The 27592-nt window shown below is 42.7% G+C and overlaps 1 protein-coding gene and 1 long non-coding RNA gene across 4 annotated transcripts in view; one reads left to right on the forward strand and one right to left on the reverse strand.

The window, feature by feature from the left end:
- LOC130277347 (uncharacterized) overlaps window positions 1–27592 on the forward strand; it is a 111144-nt gene that overhangs the window by 57195 nt on the left and 26357 nt on the right. Inside the window, exon 3 of one of the 2 annotated variants that reach the window (XR_008845433.1) lies at window positions 6841–6867. The exons of the other annotated variant lie outside the window; for it this stretch is intronic. This is a non-coding gene — a long non-coding RNA (uncharacterized LOC130277347). Of the gene's footprint in view, window positions 1–6840; window positions 6868–27592 lie in introns of those variants that run through there. 2 annotated transcript variants of the gene reach the window in all.
- The window catches only part of PARVA (parvin alpha), a 55328-nt gene that overhangs the window by 6479 nt on the left and 21257 nt on the right, over window positions 1–27592 (reverse strand). Inside the window, exons 1-12 of one of the 2 annotated variants that reach the window (XM_056527978.1) lie at window positions 19180–19436; window positions 14895–14984; window positions 14736–14806; window positions 13222–13324; window positions 7505–7645; window positions 6125–6240; window positions 5267–5325; window positions 4212–4231; window positions 3660–3721; window positions 2854–2922; window positions 1776–1877; window positions 83–155 (exon numbers count right to left, since the gene is read on the reverse strand). In XM_056527978.1, coding sequence (XP_056383953.1) covers window positions 83–155; window positions 1776–1877; window positions 2854–2922; window positions 3660–3721; window positions 4212–4231; window positions 5267–5325; window positions 6125–6240; window positions 7505–7645; window positions 13222–13324; window positions 14736–14806; window positions 14895–14984; window positions 19180–19237 — 964 coding nt within the window. In that variant the 5' untranslated portion in view covers window positions 19238–19436. Of the gene's footprint in view, window positions 1–82; window positions 156–1775; window positions 1878–2853; window positions 2923–3659; window positions 3722–4211; window positions 4232–5266; window positions 5326–6124; window positions 6241–7504; window positions 7646–13221; window positions 13325–14735; window positions 14807–14894; window positions 14985–19179; window positions 19437–27592 lie in introns of those variants that run through there. The other variant, XM_056527979.1, reaches the window with a different exon arrangement.

Raw genomic sequence — 27592 nt, forward strand, 5'->3', positions numbered from 1 at the left:
GGTAAAACAGAAAATCACAGGGTCAGAAACCATCAGCACAGAGGACGATAATGACCACATATACCACAAAGACACAACTAACCTTCAGGCCTCGGTTTGGGCTTCTCTAGGCCACCATCTTGCATCAGTTCAAAAGCAAAAGATACGTTTAACACCTGGAAAAAAAAGTAAATGGACATAAAGACTAAGGATCTTAATACACATATAAGCACAGAGTAAGTAGGGTAGTGTGCTGATCTTGTGGGAGGTCATAGACTCATTATTCAGAAGAAGGAGTAGGATCCCGTCCAGGAGTACAGTAGTATTTAAGAGGACTGTGTCAATCTTATGGGATCTAGAGGAGTCTACAAGTGGTCAGAGGGGTCTGGAGGTGGTGGAAAAAGGGGTCTGGGGGAGGGGAGGGGACAGATGAGTCTGGAGGTGGTGGACAAAGGGGTCTGGGGGAGGGGACAGATGAGTCTGGACGAGGAAGACAGAAGTCTTGGGGGGGGGGAGCAGAGGTGTCTGGAGAAGAGGAGAGAGGAGTCTGAAGAAGGGGCAGAAAAGTCTGGAGGGAGGGGACAGGAGTCTGGAGGGTGGGAACAAAGGGGTCTGGAGAAGGTGACAGAGGAGTCTGGAGGAGGAGACAGAGGAGTCTTGAGGCAGTCAGAGGAGTCTTGAGGTCAGATGACTGAAAAAGGTCAGAGAAAGGAGTCTGGAGGAGTGGGACAAAGCAATCTGGAGAAGGACAAAGGATTCTGAAGGAGGGGTCAGGAGGAGGGGACAGAGAAGTATGAAAGGGACTGAGTGATTTGGAGTGGACAGAAGGGTCTGGCAGCGGTTAATTCTCCTTAAACTACTAAATATATTATAGGATTTATTTTCCTCTTTAATATATGCAATATTAGTAATCCTTATCTCCGCTGATGGACATGGTCCAGAGTCAGCACCATGAGGACTGGTTACACATATCACTTAACACTTGGCTGCCCAGGTCACCACTGTTACCACGATACGTGTCAGACCATCCGCCTGTATCGCTGTAGCAGATCCTCTACAGTTCCTTTTCTGCCAAGACAATCCCCTCAGAAACCCGATGGCAGATGTTATACTCAACATGTTTGTTACACATTAAATCAAGCGGCGGCACAACAGAAACGTCTGCGACAACATAACACTAGGAAGCTAATACAGGAAGGGGAAGCAATAATCACGCCCACCGCAATGCACACATAACCTTACACCTGGTAAGTGCACACACATATATACTGTATATACCAGTGTTTCCCAACCAGGGTGCATCCAGCTGTTTCAAAACTACAAATCCCAGCATGCATTCCCTATCCTTGTATACACTAGCACATGTATTCTGCAGGGGGACACTTGCCCGATACTTCTCTCCTCTGACATCCAGAGTCAACGGAGAGTCGAGAGGCTGTTATACACAAAGAACAGTGTTTCCCAACCAGATTGCCTCCAGTTGTGGCAAAACTACAACTCCCAGCATGCCCGGACAGCCAAAGACTGTCTGGGCATGCTGGGAGTTGTAGTTTTGCAACAGCTGAGGCACACTGGTTGTGAAACAATGCTGAATACACACACACATATGATGCAACATACTATTCTCTCATCATACTGGAGGAATATATAGGAGTGAATTACATTTATTTGGACTCATGCAAACATATCAAATATTAATTCAGAGGATGTTTAGGGTTCCTATAGTTTTTGTCAGTATGCCTGCCCTTGTGGCGCATATAAACAAGGTCCCTATTAATAAACTGTCGTAGGATTACCTTTTGCTCAAAGCTGTCCGGAGTCAGGAAGAAATTGTGGAGGGGCACAAAATATCCTTCCAAAAGACCCATCAGTAGTACGAGATAGACGCCATCTGCAAACTTCAGAAACGCAAAAGTTACGGGATGGATCAGTCATAAGATAAGAAACTAAGTCACTTTGTAATATAAACGTTGCTTCTATTTTGCAGTGTTTTCCTAGCATTCTGAATGCACCCTGCAGTGTAAAGAATGGAGGTTTTTATTAAAGGGATACTCCGCTGCTCAGCATTTGCAACAAACTGTTCTGAACGCCGGAGCCGGCGACGGGAGCTCATGACGTCATAGTCCCGCCCCGTCAATGCAAGTCTATGGGAGGGGGTGTGATGGCTGTGACGCCCCCTCCCATAGACTTGCATTGAGGGGGCGGGGCGTAACGTCATGTGGGGGCTATGACGTCACAAGCACCCAGCTCCAGCGTTCGGAACGGTTTGCTCCAAACACTGAGCAGGGGAGTACCCCTTTAAGGGACACATAAAAATCTCTACTTTATACTGTATGGTATAAAGAGGTTACCTTTCTCCTGTAGGTCAATACTAATCTAAATTGAATAAGTAATATACTCTGTGCAGGTTTTGTAATTATGTAAAAGTTTGGTCCTGGTTCTGTACTTACGGTAGCTTGGTTATGATACTTTATTGTTGTACTGAACTTAGTTCTAGTACTGGTTTTGGAGCTGTTTATTTGCTGAGCTATGTTCTGGTACTGTATTTATTTACTGAACTTGGTTCTGCTACTTTTTTTTACTGCACTTAGTTCTACATTTCATGCCTATATTATAGTGTGTACACATACCTGGTGTGCACTACAGCAGAAAGAGTATTTACATATATCCATTTTGACTTGACCCTCAGCGTAGCCATGAAGACAAGAATGGAAACCTCCGATACTTTACACTGCTGGCTATATCCAGAAAGTCAAACATCAATGAAAAATTAAGAAAATCTAGTACATTTTTAAATTATATTATTAACAATCTGGGACAGGCAGAAAACTGCAAATTATACTTAAAACAACAGTAGAAATAATGATTCCCTACCTGTGTCTCCAGCTCCGTCACTTCCAGGTTTAGTTTATTTAGGTGTTTATTAACAAAAGTTATCAAAGTCTGAAAATTACAAAAAGAAACAATGATTTAACATTCGGAGCAACAAATGACAACCTGCCACACACCTGGTGCAGCAAAACTACAACTCCCAGCATTTTCTGGCAAGTGAAGGCTTGTTATGCTTTTCTCACTTGCTGATGTTACTGTGTGCTCTGGGGTTGCCATGGAAACATGATTTTTATTTTATTTTTTTTTTTCAAATCAATTGGTGGCAAAAAGTTATACAGATTTGTAAATGACTTCCATGTAAAAATCTAAAGCCTTCCAGTACTTATTAGCTGCAGTATGTCTTGGAGGAACTCAAGTAGTCTTTACAGTCTGACCACAGTGCTCTCTACTGCCACCTTTGTCCATGTCAGGAACTGTGCAAAGCATAAGAGGTTTGCTATGGGGATTTGCTCCTGCTCTGGACAGTTCCTCACATGGACAGAGGTGGCAGTAGAGAGAACAGTGTCTAAATGGAAAGACTACATGACTTCTTCCACGACATACTGCAGCTGATAAGTACTGGAAAGATTAAGATTTTTACACAGAAGTAATTTACAATTCTGTATAACTTTCTGGCACAAGTTAATTTTAAAAACTTTTGTTTTCTCTGGAATACCCCTTTTAATCTATATAGACATTCTGTCATGTGACTTCAATTCAAAAGATCAAACTCATAATTTGATTTCATTTCTTAAAGGAACAGTGCCTGAGTCTAGCAGTAACAAGTTTCTTGCCCCCCAAAAACTTACCTTTTTCACCACATTAAGTTTATCGGGCGCATGGTCGAACAGTGTATCAAAGGCGTCTCTCTCTACGAAAAGTTATTTAAAAAAAAACATAATTAGTAACTTGGAATTAATGCTGGGACTTTATTGTCAAGATCTCTGCTTGCTTTTAGTGGAAGAAAACATTCTTGCTTTTATCCAATGGCTGAACATCTATACCAATGATCTCCAAACTATGGCCCTCCAGATTTTACAAAACTATAACTCCCAGCAGGCCCAGACAGACAACAGCTGTCCAGGCATGCTGGGAGTTGTAGTTTTGCAACATCAGGAGGGCCACAGTTTGGAGGTTGCTGGTCTATACTGATCACAGATAAGGATTAGTTACTATTGTATCCAGTCGAACCACAAATCTTTTTTTGCTGTCCTGATATTTTGCTACAATGTATCAATACAGATAAAATGTATCAAGAGTCTGCCGGATTGTTTTGAAATTATACTGTGTCTGTATATAGTATTTCTAAGTTATTAAATACAATGAAAATTCACCAATAATTTAACACCTAGTGCACTCACCATGTCTTCCTGATAAGGCCCTGGGGAAATAAAAATACAAAATTGTACATTAGTTATAAAGAAATGTATTTAATAGTACAATAATAATATATTTCATAGTAGTCAAGTTCATGGCACTCGAGTCGCAGCATTCCCATTCCAATGGGCAAAATCATAAGGAAAACATTATCAGCTGCTGTATATCCTGGAGGAGTCATGTAGTCTTTCCAGTACTGATCAGCTGCTGTATGTCCTGGAGGAAGTCATGTAGTCTTTCCAGTACTGATCAGCTGCTGTATGTCCTGGAGGAAGTCATGTAGTCTTTCCAGTACTTTATCAGCTGCTGTATGTCCTGGAGGAGTCATGTAGTCTTTCCAGTACTTATCAGCTGCTGTATGTCCTGGAGGAGTCATGTTGTCTTTCCAGTACTTAGCAGCTGCTGTATGTCCTGGAGGAGTCATGTAGTCTTTCCAGTATTTATCAGCTGCTGTATGTCCTGGAGGAAGTCATGTAGTCTTTCCAGTACTGATCAGCTGCTGTATGTCCTGGAGGAAGTCATGTAGTCTTTCTAGTACTGATCAGCTGCTGTATGTCCTTGAGGAAGTTATCTATTCTTTCTAGTCAGACACAGTGCTCTCTGCTGACACCTCTGTCCATGTCAGGAACTGTCAAGAGCAGGAGAGGTTTGCTATGGGAATTTACTCCTGTTCTGGACAGTTCCTGACACGGACAGAGGTGGCAGCAGACTCACTGTGTCTGACTGGAAAGACTAAATGACTCCTCCAGGACATACAGCAGCTAAGTACTGGAGAGACTACATGACTTCCTCCAGGACATACAATAGCTGATTAGTACTGGAAAAACTACATGACTTCCCACAGGACATACAGCAGCTGACGAGTACTAGAATTCTTCAAATAGACATTATTTACAGGCACCAATTTCTGGTACCAGTTGATTTGAATAATTTTTTTCCTCCTATGGAGTCCCCCTTTAACTTCACTTATATCAGCAATTTTCCTTATATGCATCTGTTCCGCATTATGAACCAGTAGACAGATAAGCCCATCACATACTCTGTGTCACCGGTTATTTCCTCCTGAATTTGGCGAGACTGCAGCATACCGTCCAGCTTCTGAAACCAAAGAAACACAACCATTGGGTCAGAATTAATAGACAGAATAAAAAAAAAGTAGAAGAGCTACAGTGGCGGCCATGTTGGTTATCGCTCAGCTCAGACAGAACTAAGAAACAGCAACACAAAATTCTTTACAACTGTATAGAATGGGGTGACTGTCATTTTTTTGCATTTTGGGCTTTTCAAACCCTAATTTTCACAATATGGTTTTTTTTTTTGTCAATTTATAGTGAAACAAAACACAACACAACATGCCCCCTCGTGCAGACAAGGTTATACTTTGTAGTAAATTGAATTTGCTGCATAATGTGTTCTGTGGCCCATTATCCATATGACAACTATTTATTATGTGTCAGAAAGGCTTACAAACAGCCCCATTAGAGGGACTAATCCGATTTTAGGATTGTTAGAGCAAGTCACAAGGGGGTGCCCATCCCGGAGGTGGAGATGTGAACAGTGCAGCCTTGTGACATCACAGGGGGCATGCACACTTTCTGTTTTTACGATTTTTGATACATTTTCAGTCATTGGCTTTCGATACCTTTTCATGCATTGGCTTTTGATACATTTCTATATATATCGATACATTGGATTCCGATACATTGGACTTTCAATACATTTCTGGACATTACATCACATGATTATTTACTAGGATTTTAAGTATCTACGTAAAATCTCTATTTGAAGGTGACTGGTGCACACAGAGGAATCACTAGGAAACGCATACATGTTATCATAGATACAATGTAACACATTTTATGCCGGGAAGCAGACAGTTGTATCATATCTTGCCTACCTGTACCACGACCACTTGTATTGACACATGATCGGGAAGCCTAATAGGGGCCCGGAAATACTGAGATAAGGCAACCAAAAGATGGAGGATGGCTACTACGGATTTGGCATGAACGGCTGCAATATAAAAAAAAATAAATGATAGGTTACGTAAAGTTGAAGAACTCTGATACATGAATGATGTGCATAATGTAGCTATAGGTATAGTACAGTGTTTTCAAAGCAGTATGCCTCCAGCTGTTGCTAAACTACAGCTCTCAGTATGCCCAGACAGCCTTTGGCTGTCTGGGCATGCTGGGAGTTTTAGTTTTGGAACAGGCGGAGGCACTCTTGTTGCTCTACTGTGTATTGGGGCCATATGGCTGCATTCTGTTTGGAGCAAATCCCCATATGCACTTGTACATATCATACACACAGACCAGTGTTTACCAACTAGGGTGTCTTCGGCTGTTGGAAAACTACAACTCCCAGCCTTTGGCTGTCTTGGCATGCTGGGAGTTTTAGTTTTGCAACAGCTAGAAGCACACTGCTTAGAAAATACTGGTATGGTAGAACTTTTTATGCACTTCTCTGTAAACATGGATACAATTGAGGAGGTTGTCCCCCCCCCGTCCCCCCCTTCATCTAGGCCAAGGGTAGTAGCAAGTGGCTCTATTTTTTACTAATTATTCTTGGCCTCTAACTTCTGCTTATCTTTTTATTTATTTATTTTCTCAGATCCCAGTTTTAGTCCCCCCTGATGAAATACCAGCCACAACCCTGGCCAAGTGTGGTGCTATATGAAGTGTGTATACTCTTTAAAAAAAAAAAAAAAAAAATACAAAATTTTTTTCCTCCGGTTCATCTATAATTTAAAAAATATTATTGACTAAAAGTCTCTTGTACACCTATGTGTCTCCAAGGTTACAGACCACAAACAAACCCAGAGCAGTCTTCTCTTGCAGATAGTTGAGCAGAAATAGAATTTAACTCATGACTGCAGGATCTGACTACACAGGGCTTTGTAGTCTGTAACCACTGAGACACAAAGTCTAGCAATATCTGCAAAACTGCTATATTGTTAATGCAGTATAGACGCCTTTTAAGTCTAGAACCTAGATCTCCAAACTGTGGACCTTCAGCTGTTGCAAAACTACAACTCCCAGCATGCCCGGACAGCCAACGGCTGTCCGGGCATGCTGGAAGTTGTAGTTTTGCAACAACTGGAGGTCCACAGATTAGAAAACATAGTTTATAACACGAAACAGGAGACTGGTTATTTGTAAAGCATCGTGAAGCAGATGTAAGGCATCGATCCCCGTGTTCGGTATCAATAATTTTGCGGCGCTACAGCAAAGTGGTTTTTATTAAGTAGTTGAGAGGAGATGTAGTGAGAACTCACAGTCCACATTCCACTTAATGCTTCTCGGAGGAAGTTTCAGGGTCTCATTGATCTTCTCCAAGACTGTTTGCAGCTTCTGCTTCTGAGCAATTTCGGATTGGGTGACTTCGGCCACGTTCAGCTTCTCGCCTTCCAGCTTCTCTGCATTCAAAGACAAGAACATAGTCAAGAGCTTGCACGGGCGGGCTCATCGATTACAGACGCTTATAAGCGGCGCAGAACACAATCTCTTATAGCGATGTTCATCCACAGCTTCCTAGTTCATGACTATAAAGACAGAACTGCAGGAAAGGACAGACACCTACACAGGCAAAGAGGCAAAGGAAGAGGAGTCGCAGTGGCGTGCACCTGCAAATTTGCATGTGCTGCATGTTTTTATTTTGCTCCAGATTTGGAGTTAAAGATGCGCACTTTGCAGTCCTGTGACATCATAGGGGAAATCTCGTAATTCCCCCCCCCCCCCCCCCCGACTTTCAATGCATTGCATTTCGATACATTGGCTTTTGATACATTTCAATACACTGTCTTTCGATATATTGACTTTCGATACATTTTTATATATATTGGCTTTCGATACATTTCTGTAAGTCACATCATGTGATTTATTTTCTAGGATTTCAAGTTCCTATGCAAAGTCTCTATATGAAGGTGACTGCAGATATGTGTGCGTAGCATGTTTTTATTTCACGCCAACATTTTTTATCTTATTTTCTCCTATTTTTATGTCTTTGTCATTTTACCTGCTGTGCCGTCCCAGGGGGCGAGGTTAGCAGATGCACTGGTTGATGTGCTGAATTTACGCAAATGCTATCTAGTGATCGGCTGGTGTTGTAATTTTACATTATCTTGGGGCTTCCTGTTATTTGCATAATTTTATAAAAAAAAAAAAAAGTGACGAGTGCAAAATTTGGCGCTGCAACTGTAAAGAAAGTGCACACCAGTGCACCAGTGTTTCATGCTGCGCAAAAATCTGGACTAGTAATAAATTCCCCTCCCCCCCCTTCTTAATGTTGATTGATTTTCAGGTTTTGTGTCCAAGAATGATACTTTTTGTGCTGTTAATTGCTCTGACCTAATCCAGCCTGTACAGCTGAGGGTTTGTTACTGCATCTTAGTGCAGGCAAGAAACTCTAGCTCCTGTCTAGATGGATACACTGTAACAAACCCATCAAGCTATGTGAACAGGACTCAGGATATATATTTTATCCTCTGGATATGAGCCTAGATTATTTCCATTCAGCGACAGCGATAAGGCTGGGTTCACACTGCAGAATCTCCGGCTTGAAAAAGTGCGGCCGGCGCCAAACTGAATCGGTCGGTGCTGGGACCACGTAGAGATTGTTGTCCCCATCGAAAGCAATGTCTTCTGTGCAGATTCTGTCTAAAGAAAGAACAAGATCAATCTTATGCTTTCTGTGGCGGAATATTCCATAGTGTGGATTATGCAGTGGAATCCCATTGACGGCAATTGGGATTCTGCTGAACCAGAATTTCAAAATAGAATTCCGCTCGGAAATTCTGTAGCGTGAACCCAGCCTAAGAGGTCTTATCTGATTCACAAAATATATTAGGAATTTACTATACAATTTTTTTTAAAAAAGGCTGTCCGGGCATGCTGGGAGTTGTAGTTTTGCAACAGCTGGAGGCACACTGGTTGGGAAACACTGGTATGAAGAATGCTGGAGAATGGAATGGGTTTCTGTATCCCATGAAGGCTTGGAGCCTTAAAAAGTAACACTATTATATAGAAATCTATAGGAAATAATCTGGAGTGGTGAGTTGTGGCCCTGTGCACACTGGAGAGCTGGAGAGAGCGGCTCGAGGACACAGAGATGAAAGCCATGGCGCGCAGGGGGAAGACACACTGAAAGCTCAGATGTATTTTTCGGCCCCATCTACAGGCAGATATATTGCATTGGAAATCAATGATCCTCATATTAAACACAGACAGGGTTGCCGGGTTCTATCACCGGCTTGAAAGGATCTCAGATTTTATATGGAAAATTACAGAACAAGAGTCGAGGGCTAGAGAAACCTGTGTGCGCGGGATCAGGGAGAGGTTATACAGTCATGGCCGTAAATGTTGGCACCCCTGAAATTTTTCAAGAAAATTAAGTATTTCTCACAAAAAAGGATTGCAGTAACACATGTTTTGCTATACACGTTTATTCCCTTTGTGTGTATTGGAACTAAACCAAAAAAGGAGGAAAAAAAGCAAATTGGACATAATGTCACCAAACTTCAAAAATGGGCTGGACAAAATTATTGGCACCTTTCAAAATTATGGATAAATAAGATTGTTTCAAGCATGTGATGTTCCTTTATACTCACCTGGGGAAAGTAACAGGTGTGGGCAATATAAAAATCACACCTGAAAGCAGATAAAAAGGAGAGAAGTTCACTTAGTCTTTGCATTGTGTGTCTGTGTGTGCCACACTAAGCATGGACAACAGAAAGAGGAGAAGAGAACTGTCTGAGGACCTGAGAACCAATATTGTGGAAAAATATCAACAATCTCAAGGTTATAAGTCCATCTCCAGACATCTAGATTTGCCTTTTTCCACAGTGCGCAACATTATCAAGAAGTTTTGCAACCCATGGCACTGTAGCTAAACTTCCTGGGCGTAGACGGAAGAGAAAAATTTATAAAAGGTGTCAACACAGGATAGTCTGGATGGTGGATAAGCAGCCCCAAACAAGTTCCAAAGATATTAAAGCTGTTCTGTAGGCTCAGGGAGCATCAGTGTCAGTGCGAACTATCGACATTTAAATGAAATGAAACCCTATGGAGGAGACCCAGGAGGACCCCACTATGGAGGAGACCCAGGAGGACCCCACTGCTGACACAGAGACATAAAAAAGCAAGACTACATTTTACCAAAATGAACTTGTAAGCCAAAACCCTTTTTTGGAAAATGTCAGATTAGACCAAGATAGAGCTTTTTGGTAAAGCACATAATTCTACTGTTTACCGAAAACGGAATGAGGCCTACAAAGAAAAGAACACAGCACCTACAGTGAAATATGGTGGAGGTTCAATGATATTTTGTGGTTGTTTTGCTGCCTCTGGCACTGGGGGCCTTGAATGTGTGCAAGGCATCATGAAATCTGAGGATTACCAATGGATTTTGGTACAGCCCAGTGTCAGAAAGCTGGGTTTGCATCAGAGATCTTGGGTCTTCCAGCAGGACAATGACCCCAAACATACCTCAAAAAACACCCCAAAAAAACAAAGGAATGGAAACAAAGTGCTGAAGAGATCTCAAGTGTCAGCAATGAGTCCAGATCTAAATCCCATTGATCACCTGTGGAGAGATCTTAAAATTGCTGTTGGGAAAAGGCGCCTTCCAATAAGAGAGACCTGGAGCAGTTTGTAAAGGAAGAGTGGTCCAACATTCCGGCTGAGAGGTGCGAGTAGCTTATTGATGGTTATAGGAAGCCACTGATTTCAGTTATTTTTTCCAAAGGGTGCGCAACCAAAGATTAAAGGGGTTTTCCAGGAAAAAACTTTTTTTATATATCAACTGGCTCCAGAAAGTTACACATTTGTAAATTACTTCTATTAAAAAATGTTAATCCTTTCAGTATGTTAATCCTTATGAGCTGCTGAAGTTGAGTTGTTCTTTTCTGTCTAAGTGCTCTCTGATGACACCTGTCTTGGGAACTGTCCAGAGTAGAAGCAAATCCCCATAGCAAACCTCTTCAACTCTGTGCAGTTCCCGAGACAAGCAGAGATGTCAGCAGATAGCACTGTTGCCAGACTGAAAAGAACAACTCAACTTCAGCAGCTGATAATTATTGGAAGGATTAAGATTTTTTTTATAGAAGTAATTTTTCAAATCTGTTTAACTTTCAGGAGCCAGTTGATATAAAAATATTTTTCCCGAATACCCCTTTAAGTTAAGGGTGCCAATAATTTAGTCCAGCCCATTTTTGGAGTTTGATGACATTATGTCCAATTTGCTTTCTTTCCTTCTTTTTTGGTTTAGTTCCAATACACACAAAGGGAATAAACATGTGTATAGCAAAACATGTGTTACTGCAATCCTTTTCCGTGAGAAATACTTCAATTTCTAGAAAAATTTCAGGGGTGGCAACATTTACGGCCATGACTGTAGCACCGTGTATGTCAGAAGAGCTGTCAATGATACTTATGCCTATAGAAAGGAACTTAAACTGGAGTTAAAAGCTGCTAAAACAATGTATAATACAGTTTTTTTTCAAAACCAGTGTGCCTCCAGCTGTTGCAAAACTACAACTCCCATGTGCTAACATGAGATACAATGTATAATGTACTAAGATGAGATACAGCGTATAACGTACTAAGATGAGATACAATGTATAATGCCCTGACATCGGATACAATGTATAATGCCCTGACACCGGATACAATGTATAATGCCCTGACATTGGATACAATGTATAATGCCCTGACACCGGATACAATGTATAATGCCCTGACATCGGATACAATGTATAATGCCCTGACACCGGATACAATGTATAATGCCCTGACACCGGATACAATGTATAATGCCCTGACACCGGATACAATGTATAATGCCCTGACACCGGATACAATGTATAATGCCCTGACACCGGATACAATGTATAATGCCCTGACACCGGATACAATGTATAATGCCCTGACATCGGATACAATGTATAATGCCCTGACACCGGATACAATGTATAATGCCCTGACACCGGATACAATGTATAATGCCCTGACATCGGATACAATGTATAATGCCCTGACATCGCATACAATGTATAATGCCCTGACATCGCATACCATGTATAATGCCCTGACATCGCATACAATGTATAATGCCCTGACACCGGATACAATGTATAATGCCCTGACACCGGATACAATGTATAATGCCCTGACATCGGATACAATGTATAATGCCCTGACATCGGATACAATGTATAATGCCCTGACACCGGATACAATGTATAATGCCCTGACACCGGATACAATGTATAATGCCCTGACACCGGATACAATGTATAATGCCCTGACACCGGATACAATGTATAATGCCCTGACACCGGATACAATGTATAATGCCCTGACACCGGATACAATGTATAATGCCCTGACACCGGATACAATGTATAATGCCCTGACACCGGATACAATGTATAATGCCCTGACACCGGATACAATGTATAATGCCCTGACACCGGATACAATGTATAATGCCCTGACACCGGATACAATGTATAATGCCCTGACACCGGATACAATGTATAATGCCCTGACACCGGATACAATGTATAATGCCCTGACACCGGATACAATGTATAATGCCCTGACACCGGATACAATGTATAATGCCCTGACACCGGATACAATGTATAATGCCCTGACACCGGATACAATGTATAATGCCCTGACACCGGATACAATGTATAATGCCCTGACACCGGATACAATGTATAATGTCCTGACACCGGATACAATGTATGATGTTCTGATATCTGCCCCCATGGAGACCACCTGTAATGTTACCCTGTGTTCTAGCCAATCGTGATCATTTTCCCAGTGTTTGTCTTTGGCGCAGCATGATGATTCTCTATTGCTGCAGATTACCGGGGTGATGACTCGTGTATGACGCTGCTGCCGGGTACTGTGAACGTGTGACACAGACCCCAGATGTTTTCACTCAGCCGTTCCTAAACTCTTCATATTTCAATCTGTCACTTACCAAAGAGTTTCTGCAGGACCTGCCCATCGTAGAGATCCTCGGCGAGGTCCTTCACGATTATTCGCTCTCCCACCAGCACGTCATTAATCCAGTCAATTAGAACCTGGGCAGACAGAGTCACACACATGAACCGATGTCTCATATTGAGGGAAAATGCTTTCTACATTTCCATGGGAGAAATCCTTTTAAGCAAAAGCAAACGCTTTACTAGATAATATGCAAATTGCCTAGAGGTTGCGGCAACAGTTTGTTCCGCCGACCCCTCGAGCGCATCGGCCCATTTTTAATGCAATGATTATTATCACTTTCTAAAGACATTACACGGATGGCATTCAAATCACAGTGCAGGATCACGGGAAGGAACGCCTGGTACTTAATGTCTGCCTAGAAAATTCTACCGCATTGGTATAGGAGACTTGTTTAATGCACAGTCCCATACAAAGAGAATAAAGGCCAGAAAATATTCCAGCTATTCGTGTAAAAAGCGCCATTGTCTGTGGTGGCCATTATATAGGAAGCTAAATCTGTTATGCAATGCCAGTTAAAAGCTAAATTATCAGGCAATGCAGATGTGTGAAATGTCACAATATTGGGAGTAGTCACTGCTGGGAGTTATTGTTCAATTGCTGCTAAACCCCCTCAGGATCAAATTCAATGTGAGCTTTATTGTATGGTGAAATGCCAAAAAACTATTGCCCAATTTAATCTTCTTAGAGGAGGGGAAGAAAACATAAGCTGCAAATAAAAATTCAGGTAAAATAAGGGGGAAGGGGTTAAACACATTCATGCACTTGAGGGGAAATTTTATAAAAATTGCCATAAAAATAAAAAAAAATAAAACACAATACACCAGGCCCAATACATCAGAAAAGCTGTCCGGGCATGCTAGGAGTTGTAGTTTTGCAATACAGTAGTTGGAAGTCCGCAGTTTGTAGACTTTTGTAGATAGTTAGCTGATTCCGCTGATATTGGTTTGGCCAATGCCAATCTAACGGATAATGTAATTGGGAGAAAATAGAAAAATGGCAAGGGCAGCGCCTTGTGTAATCCTGCAAGTAGAAAGGGGGATGTGAGGGCCTGAATTATGGACTCTCACCTGGACTAACCCTTGAGGTTATGCATATCACCCCTTTATGCGGGATCCAGTAATTAGGCAAGTGAAGATAAAAGAAAAAATGCTCCAAAGTGGCGCTATCCAGTAAAAATTAAGATCATGGGATGCTTTCTTAATTAGCAAACCATAGTTTATTAAAAGCAATTTACATGAACATCCATAGCAAGACGCGTTTCGGGTAGTGTCCCACCCTTTCTTAATTGCAGGTGTATGTGAAACACGTCTTGCTATGGATGTTCATGTAAATTGTTTTCACTAATCTAACTGATATGGTCAGATTTAGGTCTCCTCCTCTATACAAGGTCTAATAACATTTCCCCCAAAAGTATTTAAAAAAAAAGTTCCCGAATTTTTTAACACAAAAAAGCTTAAAAAATTAAACTGTCAATAAGTTTTTTACCTTCATGAGCTCCTGCAGCCGGGGGTCACTTCGGGAATAGGGGTCAATCATGGTCCTCACCTCATTCTCCTCTTTAGACCAAAAAAACAACAAAAACCACATATTATATAACTCATGATCAATAGTGCGCAAATTCCCCGGGTCGGGGGTATAACTCACCAAGCATGGTGTCCTCTGGGTCCAATTCATAAGGAATCGGATTCATGGGCAGGTTGATGGCATTGATTCCTTCTTCTTGGAGATCGGATACTGGAAAGAAGAAAAAAGGAGGTTTCAGGATATGACCACAAAAATAATGCACAGAGGATAAAGTATTCTACTGTTTTGTATATACAGCTCTTATACAAACCTACGTGTCTCCATGGTAACAGACTACATGTAGTCTGATCTAACATGCATTCAAAAAGGCTATGCAATAAGTAGATGATGGATGGAGAACAATCTGTAAGCAGGTTCAGACTACCCAGGGTTTGTTTGCAGTCTGTATAGGAGCTGTATACTTTTAGTCAAAACTATTTAAGCATTTTTAAACTTTTTGTTAGATGGACTACAGCAATGGTCAACATTCATTTACGAATTGATCGCACTTGAGACCTTGGGAGATCCAGGGAGGGGGCGTCGGGGTGGATACTGTGGTGACACTGGTAATTGGTGCACTTTGGGTGTATTGATAAAAGTGGTATTGTCATGCTCCTAGTAATAGAGGCACTATCATGGCATTTATAAAGGAAGTACTGTTCTGGTAATGGGGCTATGATGGTAATGATCAAAGGAGTACAGTTTCTATGTATCTATGTTTGTACCTTTGCTTTCTTTATCACATTCATGTTAAAATGTGAAAATTTGTATATAAACAGTTATAAAAAATAAAAAAAAAGTACTGTCCTGACACTGGTAATGGGGCACAAAGATGAAGGAACTTATAAAGGGAATACTGTCCTGACAGTTGTAATGGGGCACTATAATGGCATTTATAAAGGGGGTACTGTACTGACACAAGCGGATAATGATTTCATTGATAATAATGGTACTGTTATGACACTGGTAATGGGAGCACTATAATGGAATTGATTTTGATGGTACTGGTAATGACACTGGTAATGAGGAATATTAGGGGCATTGATAATGGTTATACTGTCATGACACTCCTAATGGGTGCATGATACTTCCATTGATAATGGTTATACTGTCATTACACTGGTAATGGGGGCACTATAATGGAATTAATGAAGGGGGGTACTATCCTAACACTGGTAATGGGGGGCTATTATAGCATTTATAAAGGGGTTACTGTCCTGACACTATGGAAAAAGTGATGGCATTGAAAATGGTAATACTGTAATGACACTGGTAATGGGGAATATTGATGGCATTGATAATGGTAATACTGTCCTGACACTGGTAATGAGGGATATTGATGGCATTGATAATGATAATACTAGCATGACACTGTTATTGGGGGATATTGATGGTATAGATAATGGTAATATTGTCCTGACACTGGTAATAAGGGATATTGATGGTATAGATAATGGTAATACTGTCCGGACACTGATAATGGGGGATATTGATAGCATTGATAATGGTAGTACTGTTATAACACTGGTTCCACATTGAAGACGCCGTTTCCAGTATCCCCTCCCCCCCCCCCCCCCCCCCCCCCGGTTTCTCCCGCCTGATACACCGGCTCGCTGCGGACAACACTGAGATTCTCATTTAATTGAAGTATTTTTCAGGAAATGACTCTGCACAGGGATGTCGCTCCTATTCCATTATCTGCTGATTCCCTGCCAAGTAAATATGAAAACTACTCGACAAATCTCTATTTGCTTCCCAGAGAAGCAGCCATTATGTGGGGCAAGGACTCGTATTAACAGATAAACAGAGCACGAGATGACGTCATTATATCAGGGGGGAGGGGCTTAGAGTCCACAGGACTCACTGAATGGAGCCTCCGCATAACACTGACCCCAGCCCGACACATCTAGAGCTGATAACCGGAATTAGCAAACCACAAGGGGCGCATTAGTTGCTTTGCCTTCAGAGGCGCATTCCACTGAAAGCAATAGATGATAAATGCCTCAGAGCAGCACTTCAATGAGAGCACTACCTGCAGTGGCTTCAGAGCAGCACTTCAATGAGTGCACTACCTGCAGTGGCTTCAGAGCAGCACTTCAATGAGTGCACTACCTACAGTGGCTTCAGAGCAGCACTTCAATGAGAGAGCACTACCTGCAGTGGCTTCAGAGCAGCACTTCAATGAGAGCACTACCTGCAGTGGCTTCAGAGCAGCACTTCAATGAGTGCACTACCTACAGTGGCTTCAGAGCAGCACTTCAATGAGAGCACTACCTGCAGTGGCTTCAGAGCAGCACTCCAATGAGTGCACTACCTGCAGTGGCTTCAGAGCAGCACTTCAATGAGTGCACTACCTACAGTGGCTTCAGAGCAGCACTTCAATGAGAGAGCACTACCTGCAGTGGCTTCAGAGCAGCACTTCAATGAGAGCACTACCTGCAGTGGCTTCAGAGCAGCACTTCAATGAGTGCACTACCTACAGTGGCTTCAGAGCAGCACTTCAATGACTTACTTGGGTGCTTCTTTAAAGCCACTGCAGCAAATGTTCTGAGTAGAATGCTGCTCTGTACCATAGCAGTAATGTACTTATTGGATGAGTGCATTACCTGCAGTGGCTTTAGTGCAGCACTCCAATTAGTGCATTCCTGCAATGGGTTCAGACTGAGTCTATAAGCTGCAATGGCTTCCGAGTGGCATTCCACTGAGTGCACTAACTACAGTGGCTTCAGAGCAGCAATCCAATTAGTGCATTTAGCTGCTATGGTTTCAGAGTGCTTTAAATGGGTTTTACAGGATTAGAAAAACAGAAAATTTCTTCCAAAAACAGCACCACACTTGTCCTCAGGTTGTTTTTGGTATTGCAGCTCAATTCTGTTAAAGTACTTATCAGCTGCTGTATGCTCCACAAGAAGTTGTGTAGTTCTTTCCAGTCTGAGTAGAAGCAAATCCCCATAACAAACCTCTCCTACTCTGGACAGTTCCTGACAAGGACATAAGTGGCAGCAGAGAGCACTGTGGTCAGACTGGAAAGACCTACACAACTTCCTGTGGAGCATACTGCAGCTGATAAGTACTGGAAGGATTAAGATGCTTACATTTTAGTAATTAACAAACTTATATAACTTTGTGGCACCAGTTGATTTGAAAACATTTCTTTTCCACCGGAGTACCCCTTTAAAGCAACTGCACTCAGTCAGAAGCCATTGGAGTTAAAGGGGCTTTTAATAGAAGTAATTAACAAACCTGTATAACTTTCTAGCACCAGTTGATTTGAAAACATTTGTTTTTTACCGGAGTACCCGTATAAAGCAGCACACCGCCAAATGTATTGAGTGAAATGGCTTCAGTGTAGCACTCCATTGATGTTAGTCTTACAATGAACACCAGACTATACAAGATGATTTATCATCTCACACCCACTGCCTTTGTGTCATCTGGGGAACCTTTCCCAAAAGTGATCCTGAGACACACAGCTCCGACGCAGACCCTATGTGTCTCCATGGTTACAGACTACAATCAATTCCTGTGTAGTCTGCTCCTCCCAGTCCTGTGTTACCTTTTTTCATCTGTCTCATCTTCTACTATGAGTAAAGGAAACCTGTACAGTACAGGCAGAGCATCTCGTCTAACTATTAAAACCAAAAATATACTCCAATAAAAGGCTATGGGGACCATTACTACAACAGCAGAGCTGAGTTTGACATTTGTCAGACCACCTCATGATGTCCCAGGCAGAATGCAGAAAACATTATTTAGTTATCTTCATGCATTAGAGAACCAGTAAAGTGATCACCTGAATGATGCAGAGCTGAGTTTGTCACCCAATGTACAATGCAACCTTAAGTAAGCACTAGTACATCTGTGAGTACCGCTACATCTAGCCAGGGTTGTGTCCGCTATGGTTTGTGTATTAAGTCCACACAAATCTGCAACAGGATGTAGCAGAGCTGAATTTATCATCATGGTATACAGCTCAGCCCCCCCCCCCCCCCTCCCCACAAAAAAAGTTTGATGCTTAACCCAGCACCTATGTATATAAATATAGAAGAGATGAATAGGTCGCATAGCTTTCTTTCATTCTTTGTGCACATTTACCTTGTGTCCTGACATCTAACTGTGGCAAAATAGAAAACTCAACTCTGCTACATTTAAATTTAGGTTCTGCAGGAACACTGATAATGTTGTAGTTTTGCAACAGCCGCAGAGCTGAACGTTGGCGATCACTGACTTTTTTTCCCTCTCAATTCTCATATGCCGCCTCTTTAAATTTGGCGCAATTGTACAAATAGCGCTATAAAGGACCCTTGGGTAGTGACATCACGATAAGTATGTGCTCCCCCCCCCCCCCAATAATATGGCACCTTACCTTTAGAACACAGAGCACCGCAACCCATTGTACATCCAGGGGCATGTTTTCTGTGCATAGAGTGATGGTTAAATGACGGTCAGGGACAATGGCGAGGAGAAGGACTATGCTGCACAGGGACACTAAATCCCAGCGTCTCTGGCAGACGAGCCTCGCTGGCAGCTCTGACTGGTCGCCTGTATAATTTAATATGGAGCCACAGGAGAATCACAGATATAATGTGCAGAGCGTCGGAAAACAGCGGCCTCCCAGCATCAGAGCAGCCACCATGGACCAGCGACACTCAGTCTGAATACATATCAACAGCTTCACAGTCAGCACCTATAGGGGGCGCTGTGCACAAATTACATCTGCTTACTGGAAAGCTGGGTGACCTATATGGTCGCCATTGGTAAGGTGGATTTATTGTCTTTTGAATAATAAATATAGCATATGTGTATTACTACAGATATTCCATTCAGGCTTCTGGAAAAGCTGGGTGACAGCCAATATGGTTGCCATTAGAAAGATTGTCACCCCGGATTTCTTATCTTTTGATTAATAAATATAGCAAAAGATACATTGGATACTGGATACTGTATTACTATAGATATTCCATTCAGGATTCTGGGAAAGCTGGGTGACACATTGGTTGATATTTAGCTTTTCCAGATGTAAAAAAAAGAAGGAAGAAACCGAATATTATACATCTAGATACCTCAAAATGTCTATTCTGTGTAGTTCTCTGCATCTGTTGCTGTTCTGCGCACAGTACCACTTCTCTTGTTCTGCCATTTTCAGCATCATTTTGTAATTTTCTATATATACTGGTTGTTATTTACAGATAAACAGTGCACAGTACTGCTGTGTAGCACTTCTCTTGTGTAAATGAACAGTGCACAGTACCATTTCTTTTGTCCTATAATTCTCAGAATCTTCCTATTCTGAGCAGGTGAACAGAGCACAGTACAACTTATCTTGTTCTGTAATTCTGAGTACCTACTGCTATGCTGTGCAGATGAACAATGCACAGTACTGCTTCTCTTGCTTTTTTTATATTCAGTATCTGTTGCTATTCTTTGCAAATAAACAGTGCACAGTACCACTTCTCTTCTCCTACAATTCTCAATATATGTTCCTATTCTATAGAAAAAGAACAGTGCCCAGTACCTCAGTATCCTCCACTGTTTGGTGCAGATGAGCAATACACAGTACTGCTTCTCTTGTTCTTCAATTTTCAGTATTTGTTGCTATTCTGTGCAAATGAACAATGCTCAGTACAACTTCTCTGTTTCTCTATACTAAATGTAACTTATTGTGTTAAATCCAGAATAAAGAGGGAAAGGCGCTCAACTAAATAAGTACAACTTTCACTTCTGTTTGTCTCTTCCCTATGCCTGCACAGTACCACTTTTTTGTCTCCTCCCTATGCCTGCACAGTACCACTTCTTTCTTCCCTATATCTGCACAGTACCACTTCTTTCTCTCTTCCCTCCTGCGCAGCACAGTACCACTTCTTTGTCTCCTCCCTATGCCCAGTACCACTTCTATTTGTCTCTTTCCTATGCCTGCACAGTATCACTTCTGTTTATCTCTTCCCTATGCCTGCACAGTACCACTTCTCTCTTCCCTATGTCTGCACAGTACCACTTCTCTCTCCCCTATGTCTGCACAGTACCACTTCTCTCTTCCCTATACCTGCACAGTACTACTTCTCTCTTCCCTATGCCTGCACAGTACCACTTCTCTGTCTTTCCTATGCCTGCACAGTACCACTTCTTTGTCTCTTCCCTATACCTGCACAGTACCACTTCTTTGTCTCTTCCCTCCTGCACAGCCCAGTACCACTTCTATTTGTCTCTTTCCTATGCCTGCACAGTATCACCTCTCTTTATCTCTTCCCTATGCCTGCACAGTACCACTTCTCTCTTCCCTATGCCTGCACAGTACCACTTCTCTCTCCCCTATACCTTCACAGTACCACTTCTCTCTTCCCTATGCCTGCACAGTACCACTTCTCTCTTCCCTATGCCTGCACAGTACCACTTCTGTCTTTCCTATGCCTGCACAGTACCACTTATTTGTCTCTTCCCTATACCTGTACAGTACCACTTCTTTGTCTCTTCCCTCCTGCACAGCACAGTACCACTTTTCCCTATAAACTTCAGGAAAAACAAATTCCTTTAGTTAAACTTTCAAGTAGTTAAACAATCTTTTCTTATATCTGTGACTGGAAAAGCTGGGTGACAATCACTTGGCTTTCCAGGAGATGCTCTTTTTACATATGAATTATTTTTTCAGTGTTCTCCAACTACAGCCAAACTACAACTCCGAGCATGGACCTGACAGCTTTAGCTGTATTCTGTAGATTGTTTCCCAACCAGTGTTCCTCCAGCTGTTGCAAAACTACAACTCCCGGCATGCTCGGACAGCCAACGGCTGTCCGGGCATGCTGGTAGTTGTAGTTTTGCAACAGCTAGAGGCCCCCTGGTTGGGAAAGACTGCTTAAAATTCTGCAGTTTGACTTTTACCCTATGACCTAATTGGGCTTCTGGCCAGGCCTAGGATAAACTATGGGGATCCTGTAAATAGCCTTTGGCTGTCTGGGCATTTTGGGAGTTGTAGTTTTCCAACAGCTGGAGGCACACTGGGAAAGGATTGCTTAAGATTCTGCAGTTTGACTTTGTCCTAGGCCTGTCCAGAAGCCCAATAAGGTTCTAGAGTGACATTATGGGGATCCTGCACAAAGTCGTTGACTGTCTGGGCATGCTGGGAGTTGTAGTTTTGCAACAGCTGGAGAGCCACAGGTTGGGGAACACTGCTCTAAATTCTTAAAGGGGTACTCCGCCCCTAGACATCTTATCCCCTATCCAAGGATCTCTCCTGCAGTCATCACTTCTCCGAAGCTAAGTTTGCTCCGTGGCTGATGACAGGGGCCGGTGGTTTGTGACAACCTGTCCCATAGACTTGCATTAAGGGGGCGGGGCCATGACGTCACAAACCGCCGGTCCCTGTATCGTGAGTCATCAGCCATGGAGCAAACCTAGCTTCGGAGAGCTGATGACTCGGGGGGCTGCAGGAGAGAACACGGGGATCCCAGCGGTGGGACTCCTGCGATCAGACATCTTATCCCCTATCCTTGGATAGGGGATAAGATGTCTAGGGGTGGAGTACCCCTTTAAAGGTCTCCTTAGGCCCCAGTATGCCCAGAACGTACCATGAGGTACAAAACAGCTCAAATAATAAACAATCCTGCCAGGCGCATCTATCGTGTGGGTGAAACGTTATACAGTATATCGCATTAGCCTAGGAAACAAATACACTATGTAAAAAGACATCATTGCTACAACACAAGCCTAAAAGGTTTGGGTGCACAAAGGAGAAGATGCAATTACTGCCTGTAATCTCCATCAGCGTCATGTCTGATTATATTAGAGCGCTCCAAAAGCAAGCCAGAGACCGCCTGCCGTACACCGCCTGCCGCACACCATGCCGCTTTCATCTGTGGCATCTGCTGCCCAGGCAGCTGACATTTCTTCTTACATATCAGACATTCTACAGAAAGGTTTTATACACCATTTATCTTATACTGAGCACACAATATAGAAGGGGAGAGAGGAAGGAGCTGCTGAGACAACACCACACTGAGACTGAGAGGACTACACAACTTACTGTTAGAGAAGAGGATAGAGCGACAACACCACGCTGACAATGAGAGGACTACACATCTTCCTGTCAAGAAAGAGGCAGGAGCGGGGAGCTGCTGAGACAACACCACACTGGCAATGAGAGGCTACACAACTTCCTGTCTGGACACAGGTAGAATTCAGGGAGCAGTTAAGACAACACCACACTGACAATGAGACTACACAACTTCCTGTCAGGTGAGAGGGAGAAGCCAGGAGCTGTAAAGACAACATCACAATGACAATGAGAGGACTATACAACTTCCTGTCAGGAGAGAGGGAGGAGCCAGAAGCTGGAGAGACAGCACCACACTGGCAATGAGAGGCTACAAAACTTCCTGTCTGGACAGAGGGAGAATTCAGGGAGCAGTTAAGACAACACCATAGTGACAATGAGAAAACTACACAACTTCCTGTCAGGGGAAAGGGAGGAGCCAGGAGCTTCTGAGACAACACACACAGTCAATGAGAGAACAACACAACTTCCTGTCAGGATAGAGGGAGAGTCTAGGAAGCTGCTGAGACAACATCAAACTCACAATGAGAGGACTACATAACTTCCTGTCTGGTGTAAATCATGCTGAAGCTAGTACAATTTGTGATAACACTTTATTAGCAAGTTATGTATCTTGGGGCGGTAGTTTTATTTAATACAATTTTGTGCTACCAGAATACCCCTTTATTGAAGATTAAGGGTACGTTCACACGTACGCAGATTTGATGCGCAGGATTTGATGCACAGGATTTTCTGCTGCAGATCTCAATGTAAACTAAATGACTGAGCACAGCTTCTAATCGGCAGTTACAAATCCTGCGCATCAAATCTGCGCAGGATCCTGTACGTGTGAACGTACCCTAAAGTGGTACTCTGGGCAAGTGGCAAAGACTAGATAATAACATTTTGTGATGTGATGTCACAAAGCCAGGTCATCGCATGGGGGCTTGGCTTTCTCCTGCATCTACATAAAAAGACTGCCTGAGAAACTCTTGCAACAATTTGGACAACAAGCATGCTTGCCTCCTCTTTCCCCCACCCCTCCCTGCCCTACAGGGCTCAGTGCTGGAAGCCAAACTTAGAAGAAGTAGGGTAGGGAGAAGGGGGGACATGTATCAAAGATTTTACCCCTGTTTTGTGTGTATTTTTTTTGCGCAAAATTTTGCGCAAGCCCTTTTTTTGCGCATTTTTTTTGCGCACGTTTTGGTAGAGCATGTCCTCCAGATGTGGCTGAATCAGGGTACCTTGGAGTGACATCTATAGTACACATGGATTTATTAACTGCGTACTTTTCCTTTTACACCAAAAATTTTGCCGCAAGAGCAGTTTTTTTGCGCAAATATAAGCCATCTTGGACTTAACGTAGCAAGATGCACTAAATCATTGATTCTATTTTCCAAAGAGTGGATTGAGGAGATGACTATATTTACCCGCAATTTATGAAGCTCATTGCGCTTGATTGATAAATTTAGCGCTTCTGCAAAATTTAGAATTCGGGAAAAGGGGTAAACTGCTTCTACCATACACAAATAATGATACATGTCCCCCAAGGTGTGCATACTGCAGCTCAGCCTCTTCAACTCTTGAGCTTAGTAGTAATACAGGATTTTATAACTTTGCAACGAGCCATTAGCTAAGAGACAGGTATCCCTACCAACTATCTCCCCATGTCTGCTATTCTGGGCCTGACATAGAGCTATCAATAGCTGATTTCTTCCAAAACAGCGCCACCCCTGTGCACAGGTCATGTGTGGTATTGCAGCTCAGCCCCATTTACTATTACATAGTTACATAGGTAGTACGGTTCAATTTTATTGGAGATAAACTGCAATATCAGGAACAGGCCATGGAAATTGGGAGTAGCACTGTATTCAAAACAAAGCAGCCATGGATTTCTATTCCTAGACAATTTCTTTAGGGTATGTTCACACTGAGGAATTGGGGGGGAATTCAAGCAGAAATTTTCTGCCTCTAAATATTGTTACTTTTACACAAGAACTCACAGAGATTTCGCGTGGAATTGGAAATGCAGGTTTCATGCGGAGGAGGAGTATCAAGTATTTCTATTCATAAATTTATTTATTTTTTATGCAGAAATTCCGTGCGAATTCCCCGTGGAAATGCTTCTGACTGAAAAAATATATATAACATTGATCTCTATGGGAGAACGACGCTGATTCTGCCTGAAAGAAAGAACATGTTCTTTCTTCAAGCGGAACAGACTTCCTCGTCAGAATTCTGCTTGAGGAAATTCCTCAGTGTGAACTGAGGGGCAGAAATTCTGTACAATTCTATGGGGATTTCACTGCTGAATGATTTGGAGAGGAAAAAGCGAGCAGATTACTCGTGGAAATTCCTCTCCAATTCCTCAGTGTGAACATACCCTTAAAGGGAATCTTTGAAATCCCATTCACTGACTGCAAGCAGATATCTTGACAACGGTTAGGAATTGGAACACAAAGTTTAGAAAGTTGCAGAACTTTTTTTTTTATACAGAGATGCAGCTACAGTATATGTGAAGGCATTCGCTAGCACGTGTTCTGCAGGAGGATACTTGCCCGACCCTTCTCTCCTCTGACATCCAGAGTTAATCTAGAGTAAAGAGACCATTCTACACATAGATCAGTGTTTCTCAACCAGTGTCCTTCCAGCTATTGCAAAACTACAACTCCCAGCATGCGCGGAGAGCCAGGCACACTACTTAGGAAAAATTACTCTAGACCTTCAGATCCCAACATGGAGATCTGGCAGCGTCACCCACTGGTAGCAACCATTGCTGCCAGACATGACCTTTCTGAATTTTATGCACACCCCCCCCCAGGTTACATAAATGACCATGATGGCTGTACGCTGAGCCTTATACCCAGCCTCTCCAGTGCAGATCACATCGTAACACTCAGACGTTACCTCTCCTGAATACACTTGTACGCTGGAACACGGCGACGGCTGCCAAGTAGACAGCTGGAGAAGTGCTTGTCCGAAAATCTGATAGCAGCTCCAAAATTCAAGTGTTTCCATTTGTTCCAAAGCTGCCTCAGTCAGCACATTTACTCAAAACTGACCTCCCTGACCTCTCCGTTCCCCAAAAGCGGGGGCACTCCAGATCCTGGGGGGGAGAGCGGTGCACAGGACACAGACAGCACAGGTGAGGCCGTACACTAGGGCTCGGTGCGTGGCCCCTGCTCTCTTGTCATGTGGGATCCCAAGTGATCACCCTACAGCCTTTCTGCTGATTGAGACAAATAGAGAAATGGCACCCCACCCCTCCCCAATGTTGGAATTCGTTCCAGCCAGTGAATAGCATTATCAGGATCGCTGCTTGTTACATCAGATCCCTCCTGATAGCTCCCAGATTTATCTGTATACTGCTGCTATCTCTATGGGATTAGAATATAAAGTAGTTAAACACCTCCCCTTCAGCTCTATTTATATACTGCTGCTGCTATCTCTATGAAGTCAGGATGTATAGTAGTTATACCCCTCCAGCTCTATCTGTATACTGCTGCAGCTATCTCAATGGGAGCAGGATATATAGTAGTTTGACCCCTCCAGCTCTATCTGTATATTGCTGCTGCTGCTATCTGTCAAAATTCTCTCTCTCTCTTGGGTTCTGTTCTGCAGTATATAGAATTCTAAAGGCACCATTGGGAGGTGAATAGAGCTGCACTGTACCTCAACCATCCCTGTACTATTAGTGCTCTGTCCCTGCACCATCCCTGTACTATTATTGCCCTGTCCCTGCACTATCCCTGTACTATTACTGCCTGTTCTTGCACTATCCATATGCTATTACAGTCCTGTCCCTGCACCATCCCTGCACTATCCCTGGAGTTATCTGTCCTGTGCTTGCACTATCCCTGTGCTATTACAGCCCTGTCCCTGCACCATCCCTGTACTATCACTCCCTGTTCTTGCACTTGCTGAGCAGTTCCATTAGCAGTACTAATCACTCAACCCCAGCCATAAGTGAGCTGCATCATGTCCAAAGTGGACTGTCCCTTTAAGGAGTTTTCAGTATTAGCAGGAACCCCATAAGTAAACATCTTCAGTGGTTTGGGGGGGGGGGGGGAGCTCCACAGACTGGTGGACAGCACGAGACACATTGTGAAGTTTCAATTTTAGAAGCTGAAAAAACATAATTTTGTCTGATGTCCACCGAACTGCTGGGGAAGACGGATAAAACTCCGTCTGGTGGAGGAAAATTCTAATTATATCTCTGCTGCCTCAGCGGATATTTTCTTTCTAACCCAATAGAATACGCACAGCCAGCTAATTCTGAGATGACAAGAACATCTGGAAGACCTGGAGCACAGTCTCCGACAGGATTGGTAAAACATGGCCGCCTTCTTCCTAAAAAAAAAAACAGCGTCACAGCTGTCTGCAGGTGGTGTGGGGTATTGCAGCTATGTACCATTTACTTCAATGTTGTTGAGCTGCAGTAAAACACTCAACCTGTGGACGGATGTGGCGCTAAAGCAGATTCATTGCACAAAATTTTGCAATCCCTAAAAGAGACAGTCACAGAAACTTTTGCAACAACAAATCTCCTGGGTGCGAATTTGGCTATTTGTAGCGTACAATGGAATTCTACCCCTAGTGGTCAACATTATAATGACAAGGTGTATTCTACCTTCTGTATCTGGTTATAAAGTTGAAAACATCTCTATGCTTTTTTTCTATCAAAGGAGAAAGAATTAAAGCCAAGAGCTTACTTGCAACAAATTTGTGATCACGTAAAAACCTGCTACCTGTC

This window comes from Hyla sarda, chromosome 6, assembly GCF_029499605.1.
Source record: "Hyla sarda isolate aHylSar1 chromosome 6, aHylSar1.hap1, whole genome shotgun sequence".
Lineage (NCBI taxonomy): Eukaryota > Metazoa > Chordata > Amphibia > Anura > Hylidae > Hyla > Hyla sarda.